Below are 16,197 nucleotides of genomic sequence, written 5' to 3' on the forward strand. Positions count from 1 at the left end.
GGTGGGGCTCGTTTGTTTACCAGGGCTGGTTTCCAGATGTCTGGTAGGCGGGAGGTATCGTCACGTTTATTCATGTTGTGGGGGTGTTTCTCTATTTTGATAGCTTCCATAATTATTCTCTTGTTGAAGTGTTCAGTTTTGGAGATTAACCTGGTTCCTTCAAAATGTCCTATGTATGGAAAGAAAAATGTATGGTTTTGTAGAAAACCAAGGAGTCGACAAAATACCATGCAAAATCTGTCATGCAACATACATAGGACAAACAAACAGGAGAATAAATGCACACATCGCAGAATACAAGAACGCAGTAAGAAAAAAAGAAAAAAACTTCCTCCCTTTTCCAGCACCTTAAAGCTACAGGACATGAAATTAATTGAAGGAACCAGGTTAATCTCCAAAACTGAAGACTTCAACAAGAGAATAATTATGGAAGCTATCGAAATAGAGAAACACCCCCCACAACATGAATAAACTGACCTCCCACCTACCAGACATCTGGAAACCAGCCCTGGTAAACAAACAAGCTCCACCCACCACCCAGGCCGTTACAACACAAAACAACAACAGACCCACAGGCAGCACCAATCATGATACAGCCACACACCCAATCAATCCACTTACTGAAATAAAGCCAGCACTCCACACACCCCAACATTTATAGAATTATATATATATATATATATATATATATATATATATATATATATATATATATATATATATACATATATATATATATATATATATATACATATATATATATATATATATATATATATATATATATATATATATATATATATATATATATATATATATATAAATATATATAAATATATATAAATATATATAAATATATATAAATATAAATATAAATAAAGTCACAACCCCTGGTATGCCCAAATATTTAATGTAACAAAAAAGGCAACAGTAAAAAAAAAAATTTGGGTTTCTGTCTGGATGGTCTCTTGTGACGAGCCGAAGACAGAGAGTGGAAGTGTGACCTTCCTCCCATATTTGGGCATACCAGGGGTTGTGACTTTAAATATATACCTTTCACCCTGGCCTCGCTGATAAGGAGTCGAGCCCTGTAGCTCAATGGTTAACACATCTGCCTTAGAGGCAATAGAGCACAGGTTCGATTCCCAGTAAGGGTGTGGCTAGCTGATGAGAGCTAAATAGCTTGAAATAGATCTATACTAGTCTCCCTTTATTTATTTATCAGCATAAATATAACATATGTGTGTGTGTGTGTGTGTGTGTGTGTGTGTGTGTGTGTGTGTGTGTGTGTGTATTTCATTTGTGCTGATAAATAAAAGGGACACAATACATACATACATACATACATACATACATACACACACACACATACACACACACACACACACACATAATAAAGAAGGTAGAGAGGCAACATTAGACTAAATAGCATATACAATAAACAAACAGATGTAACTAAATAACCATCCTGAGATTTGGACACAGCACATATAATTCAAGAATCTGATTACACACTTATGCTACAAAACTGTGAACTAAATTCTCTGGTCCCTTGTTCCTTTTTTGCTAACTGTTATTAGTGTAAAAATATTTGTATTTAGACTTAATATGGTTGCCCATCTAGTGAGCCATAAAGATATGACTCATAGCAACAGTGGTAACCAGAGGTGGTATTCAGCAGGTTCTGACCAGTTCAGGAGAACCGGTAGCAGAAATTTTAAGTAGTTTGGAGAACCAATAAATACCACCTCTGACTGGCTCTGCCCTCATCTATTCTCTGCCTCCTGAGTCCTAGCTGATGGGGAGGAAATGGGGATTTTGCAGTAACCTTCTCCTAGAGTGGGGAGGGATTAGAGATTTTACAGTATCCTTCCCCTGACACACCCACCAAGTCATGCCCACAGAACCAGTAGTAAAAAAATTGAATCCCGCCACTGGTGGTAACCATAAAAAAAATTAAAAACCATCTCCCCCCCCCCAGCTCCCTAAAACAATACCCTTCAGTACCTAAGGAATATCAATCACTGGGCTCCAGCCTCATCCTGCTCCAAAGCCTAGGGGAAAAGCCACCTTTTAAGGTGTTCCAAAAAGTTTGAATTTTTTTTTTTTGCCTATTATGGGAGTATTACCAATTGAAGTGATGTCCTTGTTCTGATTTGTGGATGGGTGAATACATTGGCAGAGGTAATTGTCAACTATTGATTGATAACCCTAATCCTTTTAGCTGGGGGAAAAAAGCCCAAGACAGATGAAATAAGCAAACATAATCAACTGGTGCACAAAGTGGGCAAAAACATTTTGGCTAGCCCAGTGTTTGCTGGCTGGGGAATTCTGGGAGTTGAAGTCCAGACATCTTCAAGTTGCCAAGGTTGAGAAACACTGGGCTAGCACAAAAAGAACAAGGGTCCTTCTAAGTCTTGCACTTTTGCAAATCTAGCAGTAGATGCAACACAGGTCTCAAATCCAATTATTTCACTATAGCCAGGAAAGTTAATAACTGAATAATTATGGATGTATTAAACAAGAGCTAAGCATTCATTTTCCTGGGAATATTACTTAAATGATATGCCTCTGCCTTGCCTTCAGCCAATAACCAATTCCAGCCTCACTAGCTTTTGAGGTTAATCCATGTCACTAATGGGGACAAATGACACTTATTTGCAAAAAAGAGAGATAAACCTGAAAATGGGGAAACTCTGAAAGAAGTTCACATTTTTATTTTAAAAAATAGTTTATGCTAACATCTCTGCTTTAAAAAGCAAAACTAAGAAAAACTTTTAAAAGATCTATATTCTAATAAAAAACAGCGTTCTGAAATAAAGCCCATATCACCATTGTGCTTTATCTTAAAATGGACTTACAGTTCTTAGGATGTAATTTTCTTAATCTTTGCCCAACTCTTATCCTTATTGCCCAAAATGTTTATTTTTCTAAAAGGAAAAAATAGTTCTTCAGCAGGTGCTTCTTATAGTTTACAAAAGTAAAATTTCCAATCCTTAACCCCGTTAACACGAAACGGGTTACAACCTGAAAAATACAGGTAGTCCTTGACTTACAACAGTTCACTTAATGGCTGTTCAGTTACAAAGGCACTGAAAAAAGTGACTTATGACCATTGTTCAGTTACTACCTTTGTAACATCCCTATGATCATGTGACCAAAATTCAGGTGCTTGGAAACTGTTTCATGCTTATGACAGTTGCGCATCCCTGGGAATCACGTGATCCCCCTTTGCAACCTTTTGACAAGTGAAGTCAATGGGGAAGCCAGATTCACAACCGTGTTCCTAATTTAACAACTGCAGTGATTCACTTAACTGTGGCAAGAAAAGTCGTAAAATGGGGCAAAATTCTAAACTTAACAAATGTCTCACTTAATAATTATAAATTTTGGACTCAATCATAGTAACATTCTCTTTAAAATGTTAGCTGGAGTAACTTCCATTACTTAATAACTATGATCTGGACTCCAGGACACTGCAACTGTCATAAGAATGAACCAAGTGCATGAATTTTGGTCACATGATCATGGTAAAATACAATAATAATAAAAAAGAAACTTGGGGGTTAACAAAAAAATAAGGCAGCCCTCTGAAACTACAGCTTCATCTAATTCAGGGCTCCAACCACAGGCATATTCCCTCCTTGCAAAATGTAACAGTTTCTGGAGTTACTGCCGCTTTAAATCCAAATGGAGGGCGGGGCCTGAGAAAGTAAGCGTGCTCTGTTAATTTCTCGGGGCCCCTCCGCTTGGGTCTAATTCTTTCCCACCAATCGCGTTGCTGCGTGAAATGGAGCTTAGGAGCCCGTCAGGTTGTTTTTCCTCATTGGGTAGCCTCTCTAAATTGCCTGACTCACTCGATTTCTTGACGAAGCAAAAAAATAAATAAATCAGGCAATATGCGGGACAGCCCTAAGTTGAACTTCTGCGCGGAACGGAACAAAAGGACCCCCGCGCCAAATTCAAGCGGACGAAGCGGAAAAGGCGCTGGAGCGGCTGCTGGTCAAGTCGGTTGGGAAGGAAAGCAGCCCTGCCTGGCGGTGAGGACTAATGCCGTTTGAGGGGAATCGGAGTCTCCTAAATTATTAGGGGCCCAAATATCCGCCAGGGTTTTTGTTTTTTGTTTTGCTTCCTCCCGCCGCATCTTAAACTAATCAAAGGACACTTTTAGACTATCAATCAAGGGACTTTTAGGTCGACATAAATCCGATTAAATCCAATTCGGATTCCCTTTTATAGAAAAAAATAACCCGTAGTAGAAACTTTTAAAGGCAGGGCGGGGTATGCCAGACGTGGATGGATCTATAGTTTTTGTTTGTCAATTGTTTGGCTTATACCGGGTAGGCAGTTTGGAAAATATCTAAAATGTCTTATTGCAAGTTTTGTGTTTTGAAGATAGGGATCTTTATTATTTAGCTCATCTAGATGCAGCGTCACACACCTAAGTGACATGTGACCATTTGTCACAATTAGGACCATTGCAACATCCTCGTGGTCATGTGATTAGAATTCAGATGCTTGGCAATGGGTTCATACTTATAACCATTGCAGCGTCCTTAGGTCCTGGGATCCCCTTTTTGCAACCTTTTGAGAAGCAAAGTCAATGGGGAAGCCAGATTCACTTAACTGTGTTACTAACTTACCAACTGCAGTGATTCACTTAACAACTGGGGCAAGAAAAGCCGTAAAATGGGTCCAAATTGTTTATGAAACAAATGCTTCACTTAACAACAGAAATGTTGGATTCAATTGTGATCATGTCAAGGACTACCTGTTTATTCTAACTGCATTTACTCATAAACAAGAGTGTGGGCTGCAACCTAAATAGTACCAAGAATTTTGTGGGTTTTGTCTCAACGAGGATAATTAATATAAGCTTGTTACTCATATTGAGATACATTTTTGTCAAATGGTGTTTTTTTTAAAGATACGCTGTCAATTCCTCATATATATTCTCTGGGCTACAAAGCAAATATTAATTGTTCCCACATAATATGGGAGGTCTAATAATGATGAAGTCAGTGGGACTTAATTTGTGATCTTGCTTTTTTTGTATCAAGATGATGTATATGATCCATTTATATAGAAATGATCTGTTGAATAATGGAACAAATGTTTGTTTTATAGGTTGGAGGTGAATATATTTGTAATTTATAGGAAAATAAGCAGAAATGTACATCAGGTCAATTGTTCTTGAAGGTTTTAAGTCTTACGCTCAGAGGACAGAGGTTAATGATTTTGACCCTCTATTCAATGCTATTACTGGCTTAAATGGAAGTGGCAAATCAAATATCCTGGACTCCATTTGTTTTTTATTGGGAATCACCAATCTGTCACAGGTAAGTACATATCTCTCAAATATTGGCTACCTTTAAAAAATCCTGCTCTTAGCATGTTTACTACTGCCTCTTGGACTAGCTCTGAAGTATATTTTAGGAGGGTTCTCTTCTTAAAATTCAACATAAATCCTGATAATGTATATTGATCTTTATTTGCAAGAGAATGATAATTTAACTTGGCAAATTCATCTGATAAAAGTATAACATTGGGGAAAAATTCAGTTGAATTTTGGCCATGGGCCTATTCATAAATATTTTTTATAAACATAATATTGTGAGAAGGACAGACTCCGATAAACTTTTATAATAAGTTTTGCCTATACCACATCCCTTAAAATCGGTTTACCCGGTCTCTCTTGAGTGAACTGAATTGTAGATTGGAATGATGGGTTGACAATACATGTAAAATGTACAAAAGGTTTATGCAGGAGCATAATATTTGTTTTTAATAGAATCAGTACATTTATTTTGTGATGCAATCCTATAACCCAAGCATCCCTATCTGTTTATCTTAGTGATATCATTTTGTCTTAAAATTCATTTTAGGTGAGAGCTTCCAACTTGCAAGATCTTGTTTACAAAAATGGGCAGGCTGGAATTACTAAGGCTTCTGTTTCTATCACTTTTGATAATTTTGATAAGAAGCAGAGTCCACTAGGATTTGAGAATCATGATGAGATAACAGTCACAAGACAGGTGAGCCAATGTAATAATGTTTTAAACATTTCTGTAAAGGGTGTCCTTACAGTATTTTTAAAAATTGGTTCAAGTAGAAAAAATGAAAACCTTGATTTCTTTTTTCTAAATAGTTTTGAAGTTAGGTCATTTTTAAAACAGTATATGCTAAATATTAATTTGTTTGAGATGATAAGATGATACATGCTAATAGTCCTTTGTCATTCATTTTTAAGGTGGTGATTGGAGGCAGAAATAAATACTTAATCAATGGTGTCAATGCAAACAATACCAGAGTACAAGATCTCTTCTGCTCTGTTGGATTGAATGTCAATAATCCTCATTTTCTTATTATGCAGGTAATGAAGTATATATGTTCATAACCTTCCTTTTTTAAAATTGTATTGTTCTTCTAGATTTTAAACTTGTGGTGCTTTTTATCACGGTTGCGTGAGATGGGGGTGGGAGGCACCATTCTTCGGTGGTTGTACTACCTCTCGGACAGGTCGCAGTTGGTGTTGGTTGGAGGGCAGAGATCGACCCCTAGGCCCCTTAAGTATGGGGTGCTGCAGGGTTCGGTCCTGTCCCCCCTCCTGTTTAACATCTACATGAAGCCGCTGGGTGAGATCATTCAGCGGCACGGGATAAAATATCACCAGTACGCGGACGATACACAATTGTATCTGTCCGCCCCGTGCCAACTCAGTGAAGTGGTTGACGTGATGTGTCAGTGCCGGGAGGCTGTGAGGGTCTGGATGGAGGTAAACAAGCTTGCACTCAATCCTGACAAGACCGAGTGGCTTGTGTGTTTCCCTCCCAACAATTGGCCAAGTATTCCATCTCTCAGGCTGGGGTGTGAAATTGTACGCCCCTCAGACAGGGTTTGCAATTTGGGAGTCCTCCTTGACCCACAGCTGACTTTAGAACACCATTTGTCAGCTGTGACCAGGGGGGCATTTGCCCAGGTTCGCCTGGTGCACCAATTGCGTCCCTACCTGAACCGGGAGGCCATTGCAACAGTCACTCATGCCCTTATGACCTCAAGACTGGACTACTGCAATGCGCTCTACATGGGGCAGCCCCTGAAGAGCATTCGGAGACTTCAGCTTGTCCAGAATGCAGCCGCGCGAGCGATTGTGGGTGCACCCCGGTACACACATGTTACAGCTATCCTCCGCGAGCTGCACTGGCTGCCTATTGGTCTCCAGATACGCTTCAAGGTCCTAGTCGTCACTTATAAAGCCCTTCATGGTATTGGACCTGGGTACTTGAGAGACCGCCTGCTGCCAATTACCTCCAACAGACCTATTAGATCCCACAGACTAGGCCTCCTCCGAATCCCATCTATTGGCCAATGCCGATTGTCTACCACCCAGAGGAGGGCTTCTCTGTTGCTGCTCCGGCCCTCTGGAATGAGCTCCCCATGGAGATTTGGACCCTCACCACCCTTCAGGCTTTCCGCAAAGCCCTTAAAACCTGGCTGTTCCGACAGGCCTGGGGCTGACAAGTTCCCGTCCCCGCTCGAATTGTGTGGCTGTTGATTGTTTTTAAATTCTTTCTGTAGTTGCTTGTTTGTTGTTTTTCCTCTTGTCTGTATCCCCTACCTTTGGTTTGTGAGCCGCCCTGAGTCCCTCTGGGAATAGGGCGGCATATAAGTCCAATCAAATCAAATCAAATCAAATTTAATATGCCCTTCTCCTGTTTTTAAACTCACCTTTCCTTGTCAAAACCTAATTAGCTTAACCTAATTAATTCAGCCCAGAATTAAACATATGATATCTTGTTCTTTCTTTATTGGTTACAATTGGTTGCATGCCTCTAGTGAAATATCCAAAAGGATATTGCAGGGATATCTCTGATCATCTTGTAAAACTATAGGTGGAAAAACATAGTAACAAAGCTTTCCATGAGCTACCATCCTGCCCAATTTTTTGTTCCAAATGTGCTATGATAATTTTTGTCTCATTCTAGATGCTCCTTTCTCTTCCAAAGGAAATAAGCACCATAATTCACTATATGTAGATTATTATAAGGCCTTTAAAATACTAAGATATTAATGGCTGGCTATTTTCCTTTCTATCTTAGGGCCGAATTACCAAAGTACTCAATATGAAGCCTCCAGAGGTAAGCATGACTTTCTATTAATATGATTCTTATCTTTTAAACAGCTTGATCTGTGGTTGTATTATATTTTTTATTACTGCTGTTCTAGATATTGGCTATGATTGAAGAAGCAGCTGGCACAAGAATGTATGAGTGTAAGAAACTTGCAGCACAAAAAACTATTGAGAAAAAAGAAGCAAAACTCAAAGAAATTTGCACGGTACATTATGGTTACTTGATCCTATATTTAGATTAATCTTCTTAAGAAAACAAAGTTGCTGTGGTTCAATTTGAGAATAGAAAAATTAAGTACATCTTGCTTTTTATTTACAGATTTTAGAGGAAGAAATCACACCCACCTTGCAAAAACTGAAAGAGGTATTTACAGTTTAAACTAAACAGTTTACAAAACTCCATCTTTGATTAGATTTAGTCCTACAAACTGATAGTGTGCAGCATTATAAACTATTGTCTATTTAACTATTAAATTAACTATTTAATTCATTGTGTTCAAGCAACCTCAATCAAAAGCAAAGAACATTATCTCTTATTATACAGCTATTAATGCTACTGAATTCAGCGTGATTTACTATTAAGCAAGTTACAAATCCTAGCTTGCTAATGGAAATTCTGAAATAATTTGATTCAATGAGATTAGACTTTGCATTTCATTTCTATTGCACCCATGGGCAAAATCCAAAAATATGAAAGTGGAAAAGTATTTATGCAATAAAAATTTCCCCCTTTCCTTCGATTCATCATCATCTGAGCAACGGTGGAGAACCGCAAGAAAGAGAAGGAATCTGTCAGTTTCTTTTATGCAGAACAGCTATTCTGTCATACAGCTAGTCCTCGACTTAAAACAGTTTTAGTGATCATTCAGAGTTACAACAACACTGCAAAAAATGACCTATGACCATTTTTCACAGTTACGACCTTTGCAGCATCTCCATGATAATGTGATCAAAGTGCAGATGCTTGGTAACTGGTTCATATTGATGACCGTTGCTGTGTCCCAAGGTCATGTGATCATCTTTTGTGATGACCTTCTGACAAGCAAAGTCAATGGGGAAGCCAGATTCACTTAACAACCAGGTTACTGGTGGAGCCACAGTGGTGCAGTGGTTAGAGTGAAGTACTGCAGGCTACTTCTGCTGATCACCGGCTGCCATCAGTTTGGCAGTTCAAGTCTCATCAGGCTCAAGTTTGACTCAGCTTTCCCTCCTTCTGAGGTCGATAAAATGAGGACCCAGATTGTTGGGGGCAATATGCTGACTCTGTAAACTGCTTAGAGAGGACTGTAAAAGCACTGTGAAGCGGTATACAAGTCTAAGTGCTATTGCTATTATTAACTTATCAACTGCAGTGATTCACTTAACAACTGGGGCAAGAAAGGTTGTAAAACAGAGCAAAACTCACTTAACAAATGTCTCAACAACGGAAATTTAGGCTCAATTGTGGTTGTAAGTTGAGGACTACCTGTATTCTAATGAAATAAAGGTTGTCCTTAACTTATGACCACAATTGAGCCCAAAACATCTGTTGCTAAGCAAGATAGTTGTTAAGTGAGTTTTGCTCCATTTTACAGCCTTTCATGTTCCATTTGTTAAGTGAATTTTGCTTATGTGATGTTTTACTACAGGTTCTGTGGGCGTGGCTTGGTATGGATGGTAGGGGAAGGATACTGTAAAATCTCCATTCCCTTTCCACTCGAGGGGAAGGTTACTGCAAAATCCCCATTCCCTCCCGATCAGCTGGGACTTGGGAGACAGAAAATAGATGGGGGCAGGGCCAGTCAGAGGTAATACTCAAAATTTCTGCTACGGTTCTCCAGAATTGGTCAGAACCTGCTGAATACCACCTCTGTTGTGATGATAGGGATATTACAATGGTCAGAAGTGTGAAAAATGGTCACATGTCATTTTTCAGTGCTGTTGCAACTTTGAACTGTCACTAAATAAACTCTTGTAAATGGAAGACTTCCTGTATATTATGGCTTGCTGTAGCTGTCAATGATGCATTATTTTATTTGCCTAACCAGGAACGATCCTCCTATTTGGAATACCAAAAAGTTGTGAGAGAGATAGAACATCTGAACCGTCTGTATGTGGCGTATCAGTTTACAATAGCTGAAGAAACCAAGGGACATTCTGCTGATGTGCTGAAGGAGATGGAAAACAGCATTTCAAAACTTCAAGAAGAGATGACTGAAAATGGGAAGAAAGTGAAGGAACTTAGCAAAGAAATATCAGAGATGGAAAAGAAAAGGGATCAAGTAAGACCTGTCCAGTTATTTTATTACAATATGCTAATATGAATAGTAAAACTCATTTTAGCCACTTTATTAAAATTATAGGCTGCTCATGTGTAAAAAATAAAACTAGAAAGTTTTATTTGTTTGAAGAAATAATGACATTAGAAACATGTTTAATACAATTAATTGAACAACTAGAAGCTAGTAAAGTGTTCAGAATGACATTACAGGTATCTAGATCAGGGGTCCCCAACACCAGAACTACGGCCCACTACTGGGCTGCAGCCCACTTGGAATTGGGCTGCACAAGCAGTGGGGGGGGGCATGTGTGCGAAGCTCCATTTGTGCGAGTGGAAGGTAATCATGCTAGTCCGTAAAGCTCCACATTCAGCCATGCACCTGTCGTTCTCACAGAATCATCCCCCCTTGCAATTCTACCAAGCTGGAAAGGTTGGGGACCAGTGAACTAGGTAACAATGGGTTACAACAAAAAAGAAGAGTCTTTGTCCAGAAGTTGTTTCTAATCCTGTAAATGTTAATCCACTTTTGAACACTAAACAGTGGTATAGAGCCGAGGTGGCTCAGTGTTTAGACTGCAGTTGAATGTTACTTGCAGTTCGACAATTCAAATCTCACTGGCTCAAGGTTGACTCAGCCTTCCATCCTTCCGAGATGGGTAAAATGAGGACCCAGATTGTTGGGGGCAATAGGCTGACCCTGTAAACCGCTTAGAGGGGGCTGTAAAGCACTATGAAGTGGTATATAAGTCTAAGTGCTATATTGCTATAGCCAGGTCAGAAAGGCTCAAACTTGCTATAGTTCAGGGCACTGAGCAAGCATGTTTAATGCCTGGATTCATAGAGCGCTAACTCACAAACTGGCATAAAATACTGAACGGGCTACAATCACAGAGCATGTTAAGCTGATATGAACAGGGGGCTTTGTATAATGTGTAAGCATAGACAATGTGCTTTACTGTAAAAAGATATTTTCCGTGTGCTCCATAGTTAAGTTCCTGTTTGGTACAGAATCATTCAAGAAGCTGACATTCAGGGAAGGATTTTAATTGTTAATTGTCTTTTGTTTCATTCTCATTTTTCTTGTGTTAGTGAAGGGCCTGAGGAAGATGTGTAGAGGTACTATTGCAAACATATCTGCTTCTACTAAAACAAATTGTATCCATAGGAATTTGGTGGTGCGCTCCATTCTCTAGAGGAAGGTCTTGCCGAGATTCAGAGAACTGATACCAAAGTACAAAGTACCCTTGCTATCAAAAAGCAAAATTTACAAAGTGAAGAGAAAAAGCGGAATGAATTGGTTAAAGCCATGGAAGAGGTAAGCAATGGAAATGCTCTTTAAAATATACACTATCCCCCCCCCCCGTACAATTATATTCATGATAAGCATATGTTTGAAAATATATAGTGTACTGTATACAAGTACTTCTACACTAGGATATCACAGTATTTTAAAAGTACATATAGTTTTCACTTAGTTCGGTAATCCTTCAAAGTTATGATGACACCAAAACAGGAAATTTTATGACTGGTCCTCAAAGATGTGGCTGTCACAGCGCCCCTCTGATCAAGTAATTGCGATTCGGTTGCTTGGCAACCAGTGTTCATGTACGGCGGTTACAGCATCCACTGTCACATGATCACCACTCACAACCTTCACAGTTGATTTCAGGCAAGCAAAGCGAATGGGAAAGCCAACCTGGTCACATGACATTGTGTTGTGGCCCAGCAGGAGCCGTTGGAGCTGCCACCAGACTCCAACAGCGAGGGGCCCTATGAGTCGGCTCTGGAGGATGAGGACCCTGGACAGGGTTCCGACTCCGAGCAGGGCGCAGAGAGACTGGTTGGCCCCCAGGTGGCGCCTAAGCCTTGGACCAGTGGGGAGGAGACAAGGGAGAGTGATCCAGAAGCCAGCAGTGAATTGTTCCTGGATGCACGCCATCGAAGAGCTACTCGGCGTCGGGAACAATTATGTAATTACAGGACGTAATTGCGCTCAGCTGGTGGTCATTAGGCTCCTCTCCAGCCTATGAAAAAGACTGCTGGTGACATGCCCCTCTTGCAGAAGTCAACACATTGACTAAAGAGAACGTAACTAACTTGGCAGGCTGGATTGCTGCCAAGGTTTGTCTGACTTGCTGCCAAGGTCCTTATCTGTTTGCTTGGCTTTCAGCCACCGAGATTTTGGCTTCTTGCTATTAAAAGTACATTCTAGCTAAGCTTGTTTCGGCTTTCGTTACTGGACAGGAGGGGGTCAAAGCACATTGTATTTAATGACCTACAGCTGAAACGGATACAACTTGGCACAGTCATGTGACGTTTTACTTTATGACCACATAAATGAACTTTATGAACACGGTGAGGCTTATTTCTAAATAATTATATGTAGATGTGATCTAAACTGCAGAAAAGCGCCAAAACAGCCCCGGATTCAGGATTGGCCAGCCAAATTAATTATTCCTTTAGGATTACTGTTGTTTTAATTCTTGACTTTCATTGGAACTTTATTATGGGATAAAGTAGGTTTGCACTTAGCTTTTCTTATTAATTTGTATATTTTTTTCCTTTTTTAAATTGGCCTTTTAATCATACTTCTGTTTTGTTTTAGGATTCTAAAGCTTTAGCTTTGAAGGAAAAAGAAGTGAAGAAGTTGAGTGATGCTTTGAGTGTTCTTCAAGAGGAAAACAATAAAGACACTCAGGCTCTGGTTGCAGCACAGCAGCATTTCAATGCAGTGTCAGTTGGACTGTCCAGCAGTGAAGATGGGGAAGATGCTACTCTTGCTGGACAGATGATGACTTGCAAGAATGACATAAGCAAAGCAGAGACAGAAGCAAAACAAGTAAGTAATAAATGTGTGTCTCTGGGCAAATTGGGTGCACCATATGATTCAAATGCCATGTACAGATAGTCCTTGTCTTACTATCGTAATCTCCTTTTAATGACCCCATAATCCCTTGCGGGGTGGAGTCTGGGCAACTGAATGGAACTAGCAGAGTGTTTTAATGGCTGGATGCCCTTCCTGTCGCCAATGTGGAGTTTTGTTCGGCAGATACATTCTCAGTGTGCCCAAAGAGAGGAATATCTGCCCCTACCTAGGATCGAACTCACAGCCTTCTGATTGTGAGCTGAGAGCTCTACCTCTAGGCCACTTCAGCACTCTGTCTTACGATCATAATGGAGCCCAAAATTTCTGTCATAAGTCATGACGGTAGTAAGTCACATGACCAGACACTTTTATGATTTCTTTGCTGTGGTCATTAAGTGAATACAGTTGTTGTTAATGGAATGCTGTGGACATGAAGCAAATCTATGTATTCCTATGGGTGTTTTTTGTTGGAAACTTAAAAAAGGTCAGGAATGAGGGGAAAAAACATTGTTAATTGTGGTCTCGTGACCACAGAACACTGCAATCGGCCATAAAAGTGAGACCGTTGCTAGTGTCCATCAGAACTCTAAAATTGGGTTGTCAGTAGCTTTTGGGTGGAGGGGGTCTGTCATAACTTCAAATAGTTAAGTGAGGAGTACCTGTATCAAAAATAACTTAAACACTATTGTGAGCTGTGGGATTTCAACTCATGAAGTCAGATAGTTGACTACAAAAGCAGTGATAAAAAGAAGTATCTGGAATAAGGAAGGGATTGAAGAAGAGGGTTTGTTTGTTTTTTGGAATCCAATATATATTTTCTGCATTAAAGATGAGCTTTTTTTCATCTTCTATTATGGGCTCTCTTGAATTTTAATTTGCTGCCATGAATTCTATACCTCTTCCTAAGTTCCATTAATATGCTCCTAAATAGCTGGAAGAGAATGTAAATATCATTTTTTAAAATGTTTTCTCTCGTTACATCAGGACATTTGAGCCAATGTGTACTACTGTAAAATATATTCTGCTCTGCCTACATTCATTGGTCAAACCCTAAAAGCATCCATTTTCTAAATTGCCATTTGTTAAAAATTGCAATAAGGGAGAGATTCATAGGCACAATGGTCCCCATCAGCCTTCCCTTGACGATTGCATGTTAAGAACATTCTTAGCAATAGTCACTTTCTCTGATTAGATATTAATATTTGGCCCCATTCCTGATTCATTCCCTCTTGGCCAGATTGCCAAGGATTACAATTGAGGATTACAGGTGGAGAAAGAAGTTGGCTGCCCAAATTGTTCTCTTGGAAATCATTGTTTCCTTAATGTGGAGTTGGGAAAACATTATATAACCATGATAGCGAACCTATGGCACACGTGCCACAGGTGACATGCAAAGCCCTCTCTGCGGGCACCCCAGCTCAGCTCCATTGCACATGCGTGCATGCCTCCTGCTGGCTAGCTGGTTTTCGGGTCTCTGCAGCGCATGCGTAGGGGCAGGCGCATATGGGAGACTGCAGGCGCATATGGGAGGCGCATATGGGAGACATATGTACATGTATGGGGAGTGTCAGCCCTTCTTCATTCAAAAATCAGGAAAGAAAACCACAGGACTCCATTGATAGAAATCAAGTGTACTTTTACTAATTATATTGTATGTATATGTATGTATGTATATGTATGTATGTATATGTATATGTATGTGTGTGTATGTATGTATGTATATATATACGTGTATATATATGTGTGTGTGTATGTGTATGTATGTATATATGTATGTATGTATGTGTATATGTATATGTATATGTATACGTGTATATATGTGTGTATGTATGTGTGTGTGTATATATATATATATATATATATATATATATATATATATATATATATATATATATACACATACATACATACATACATACATACATACATACATACATACATACATATATATATATATATATATATATATATATATATGGGGGGAGAGAGAGAAAAAATCAGGAAATATGGAAAACTAGGGCTTGTCAGGATAAGCAGAATAGAACTGGCGGAGCAACTCAGGGGCCCGGACATGGGATTTGTCCACCCATTCGGCATGAGAAGGGGGAAAATGCTTCCATTCCAAGCCACCAGGTACCGAATACAATTCCGCCGCCTGCGGGAGTCCAAAATTTCGCGAACTTTGAAATGCTGTTCACCATCAATCAACAGCGGGGCGGGCGGCGGATCAACAGGCGGATGTAAAGACGAAAAACGAACAGGCTTAATGAGGTTAACGTGAAAAACAGGATAGACCCGGCTGAGGTGTTTAGGCAGTTGTAGACGAACGGAAACAGGATTGATGACCTTGATAATAGGAAATGGGCCAACATATTTAGGCCCTAACTTCTTGGATTTCTGGGTAGTTTGAAGAAACTTGGTGGACAGATAAACCTGATCACCCACTTTGTAATGAGAAGGCTCAGTCCGTTTCTTATCCGCCTGTTTCTTATGTGCGCGATGCGCAGCCTCCAAAGTTTGAAGTGCTAAAGGCCAAACATGCCGAAGGCGATCACTCCACTCAGAGAGAGATGAAACGTGCGGTTGCTCACGAGGAACTTCAGGAATAGGCACAAAATCCTGTCCAGACACTACCCGGAAAGGGGTGAAACCAGTGCTGCTATGCACAGAATTATTATAAGCCACCTCCGCATGTGGCAACAAGTCCACCCAATCATCTTGCTGGTAGTTGATGAAACAACGTAAGTACTGTTCTAGAACAGAATTAGTCCTCTCACAAGCCCCATTAGTCTGACGGTGGTGGGCGGAGCTTAAGCCCTGGGCGGAGCCAATCCGCTTAAGAAATTCCCTCCAAAACACGGAGGTGAATTGCACACCCCTATCCGAAATGATGCGATCAGGCAACCCATGTAAACGGTAAATGTGAGAAATGAACATTTT

The 16,197-nt window shown here is 39.8% G+C and overlaps 1 protein-coding gene across 4 annotated transcripts in view; it reads left to right on the forward strand.

The window, feature by feature from the left end:
- The first annotated feature begins 3,972 nt into the window (after nucleotides 1–3,972).
- The window catches only part of SMC2 (structural maintenance of chromosomes 2), a 32,700-nt gene continuing 20,475 nt past the window's right edge, over nucleotides 3,973–16,197 (forward strand). For all 4 annotated transcript variants that reach the window (XM_087716157.1, XM_087716158.1, XM_087716160.1 and 1 more), the window contains exons 1-10: nucleotides 3,973–4,040; nucleotides 5,128–5,339; nucleotides 5,886–6,035; nucleotides 6,251–6,373; nucleotides 8,100–8,138; nucleotides 8,227–8,337; nucleotides 8,451–8,495; nucleotides 10,159–10,392; nucleotides 11,557–11,706; nucleotides 12,997–13,230. In XM_087716157.1, coding sequence (XP_087572283.1) covers nucleotides 5,172–5,339; nucleotides 5,886–6,035; nucleotides 6,251–6,373; nucleotides 8,100–8,138; nucleotides 8,227–8,337; nucleotides 8,451–8,495; nucleotides 10,159–10,392; nucleotides 11,557–11,706; nucleotides 12,997–13,230 — 1,254 coding nt within the window. In that variant the 5' untranslated portion in view covers nucleotides 3,973–4,040; nucleotides 5,128–5,171. The remainder of the gene's footprint in view (nucleotides 4,041–5,127; nucleotides 5,340–5,885; nucleotides 6,036–6,250; nucleotides 6,374–8,099; nucleotides 8,139–8,226; nucleotides 8,338–8,450; nucleotides 8,496–10,158; nucleotides 10,393–11,556; nucleotides 11,707–12,996; nucleotides 13,231–16,197) is intronic.

The sequence above is a fragment of the Thamnophis sirtalis genome, unplaced genomic scaffold, assembly GCF_051295495.1.
Source record: "Thamnophis sirtalis isolate CommonGarterSnake01/CBP01778 unplaced genomic scaffold, rThaSir2_p1.2 scaffold_5, whole genome shotgun sequence".
Taxonomy (NCBI): Eukaryota; Metazoa; Chordata; class Lepidosauria; order Squamata; family Natricidae; genus Thamnophis; species Thamnophis sirtalis.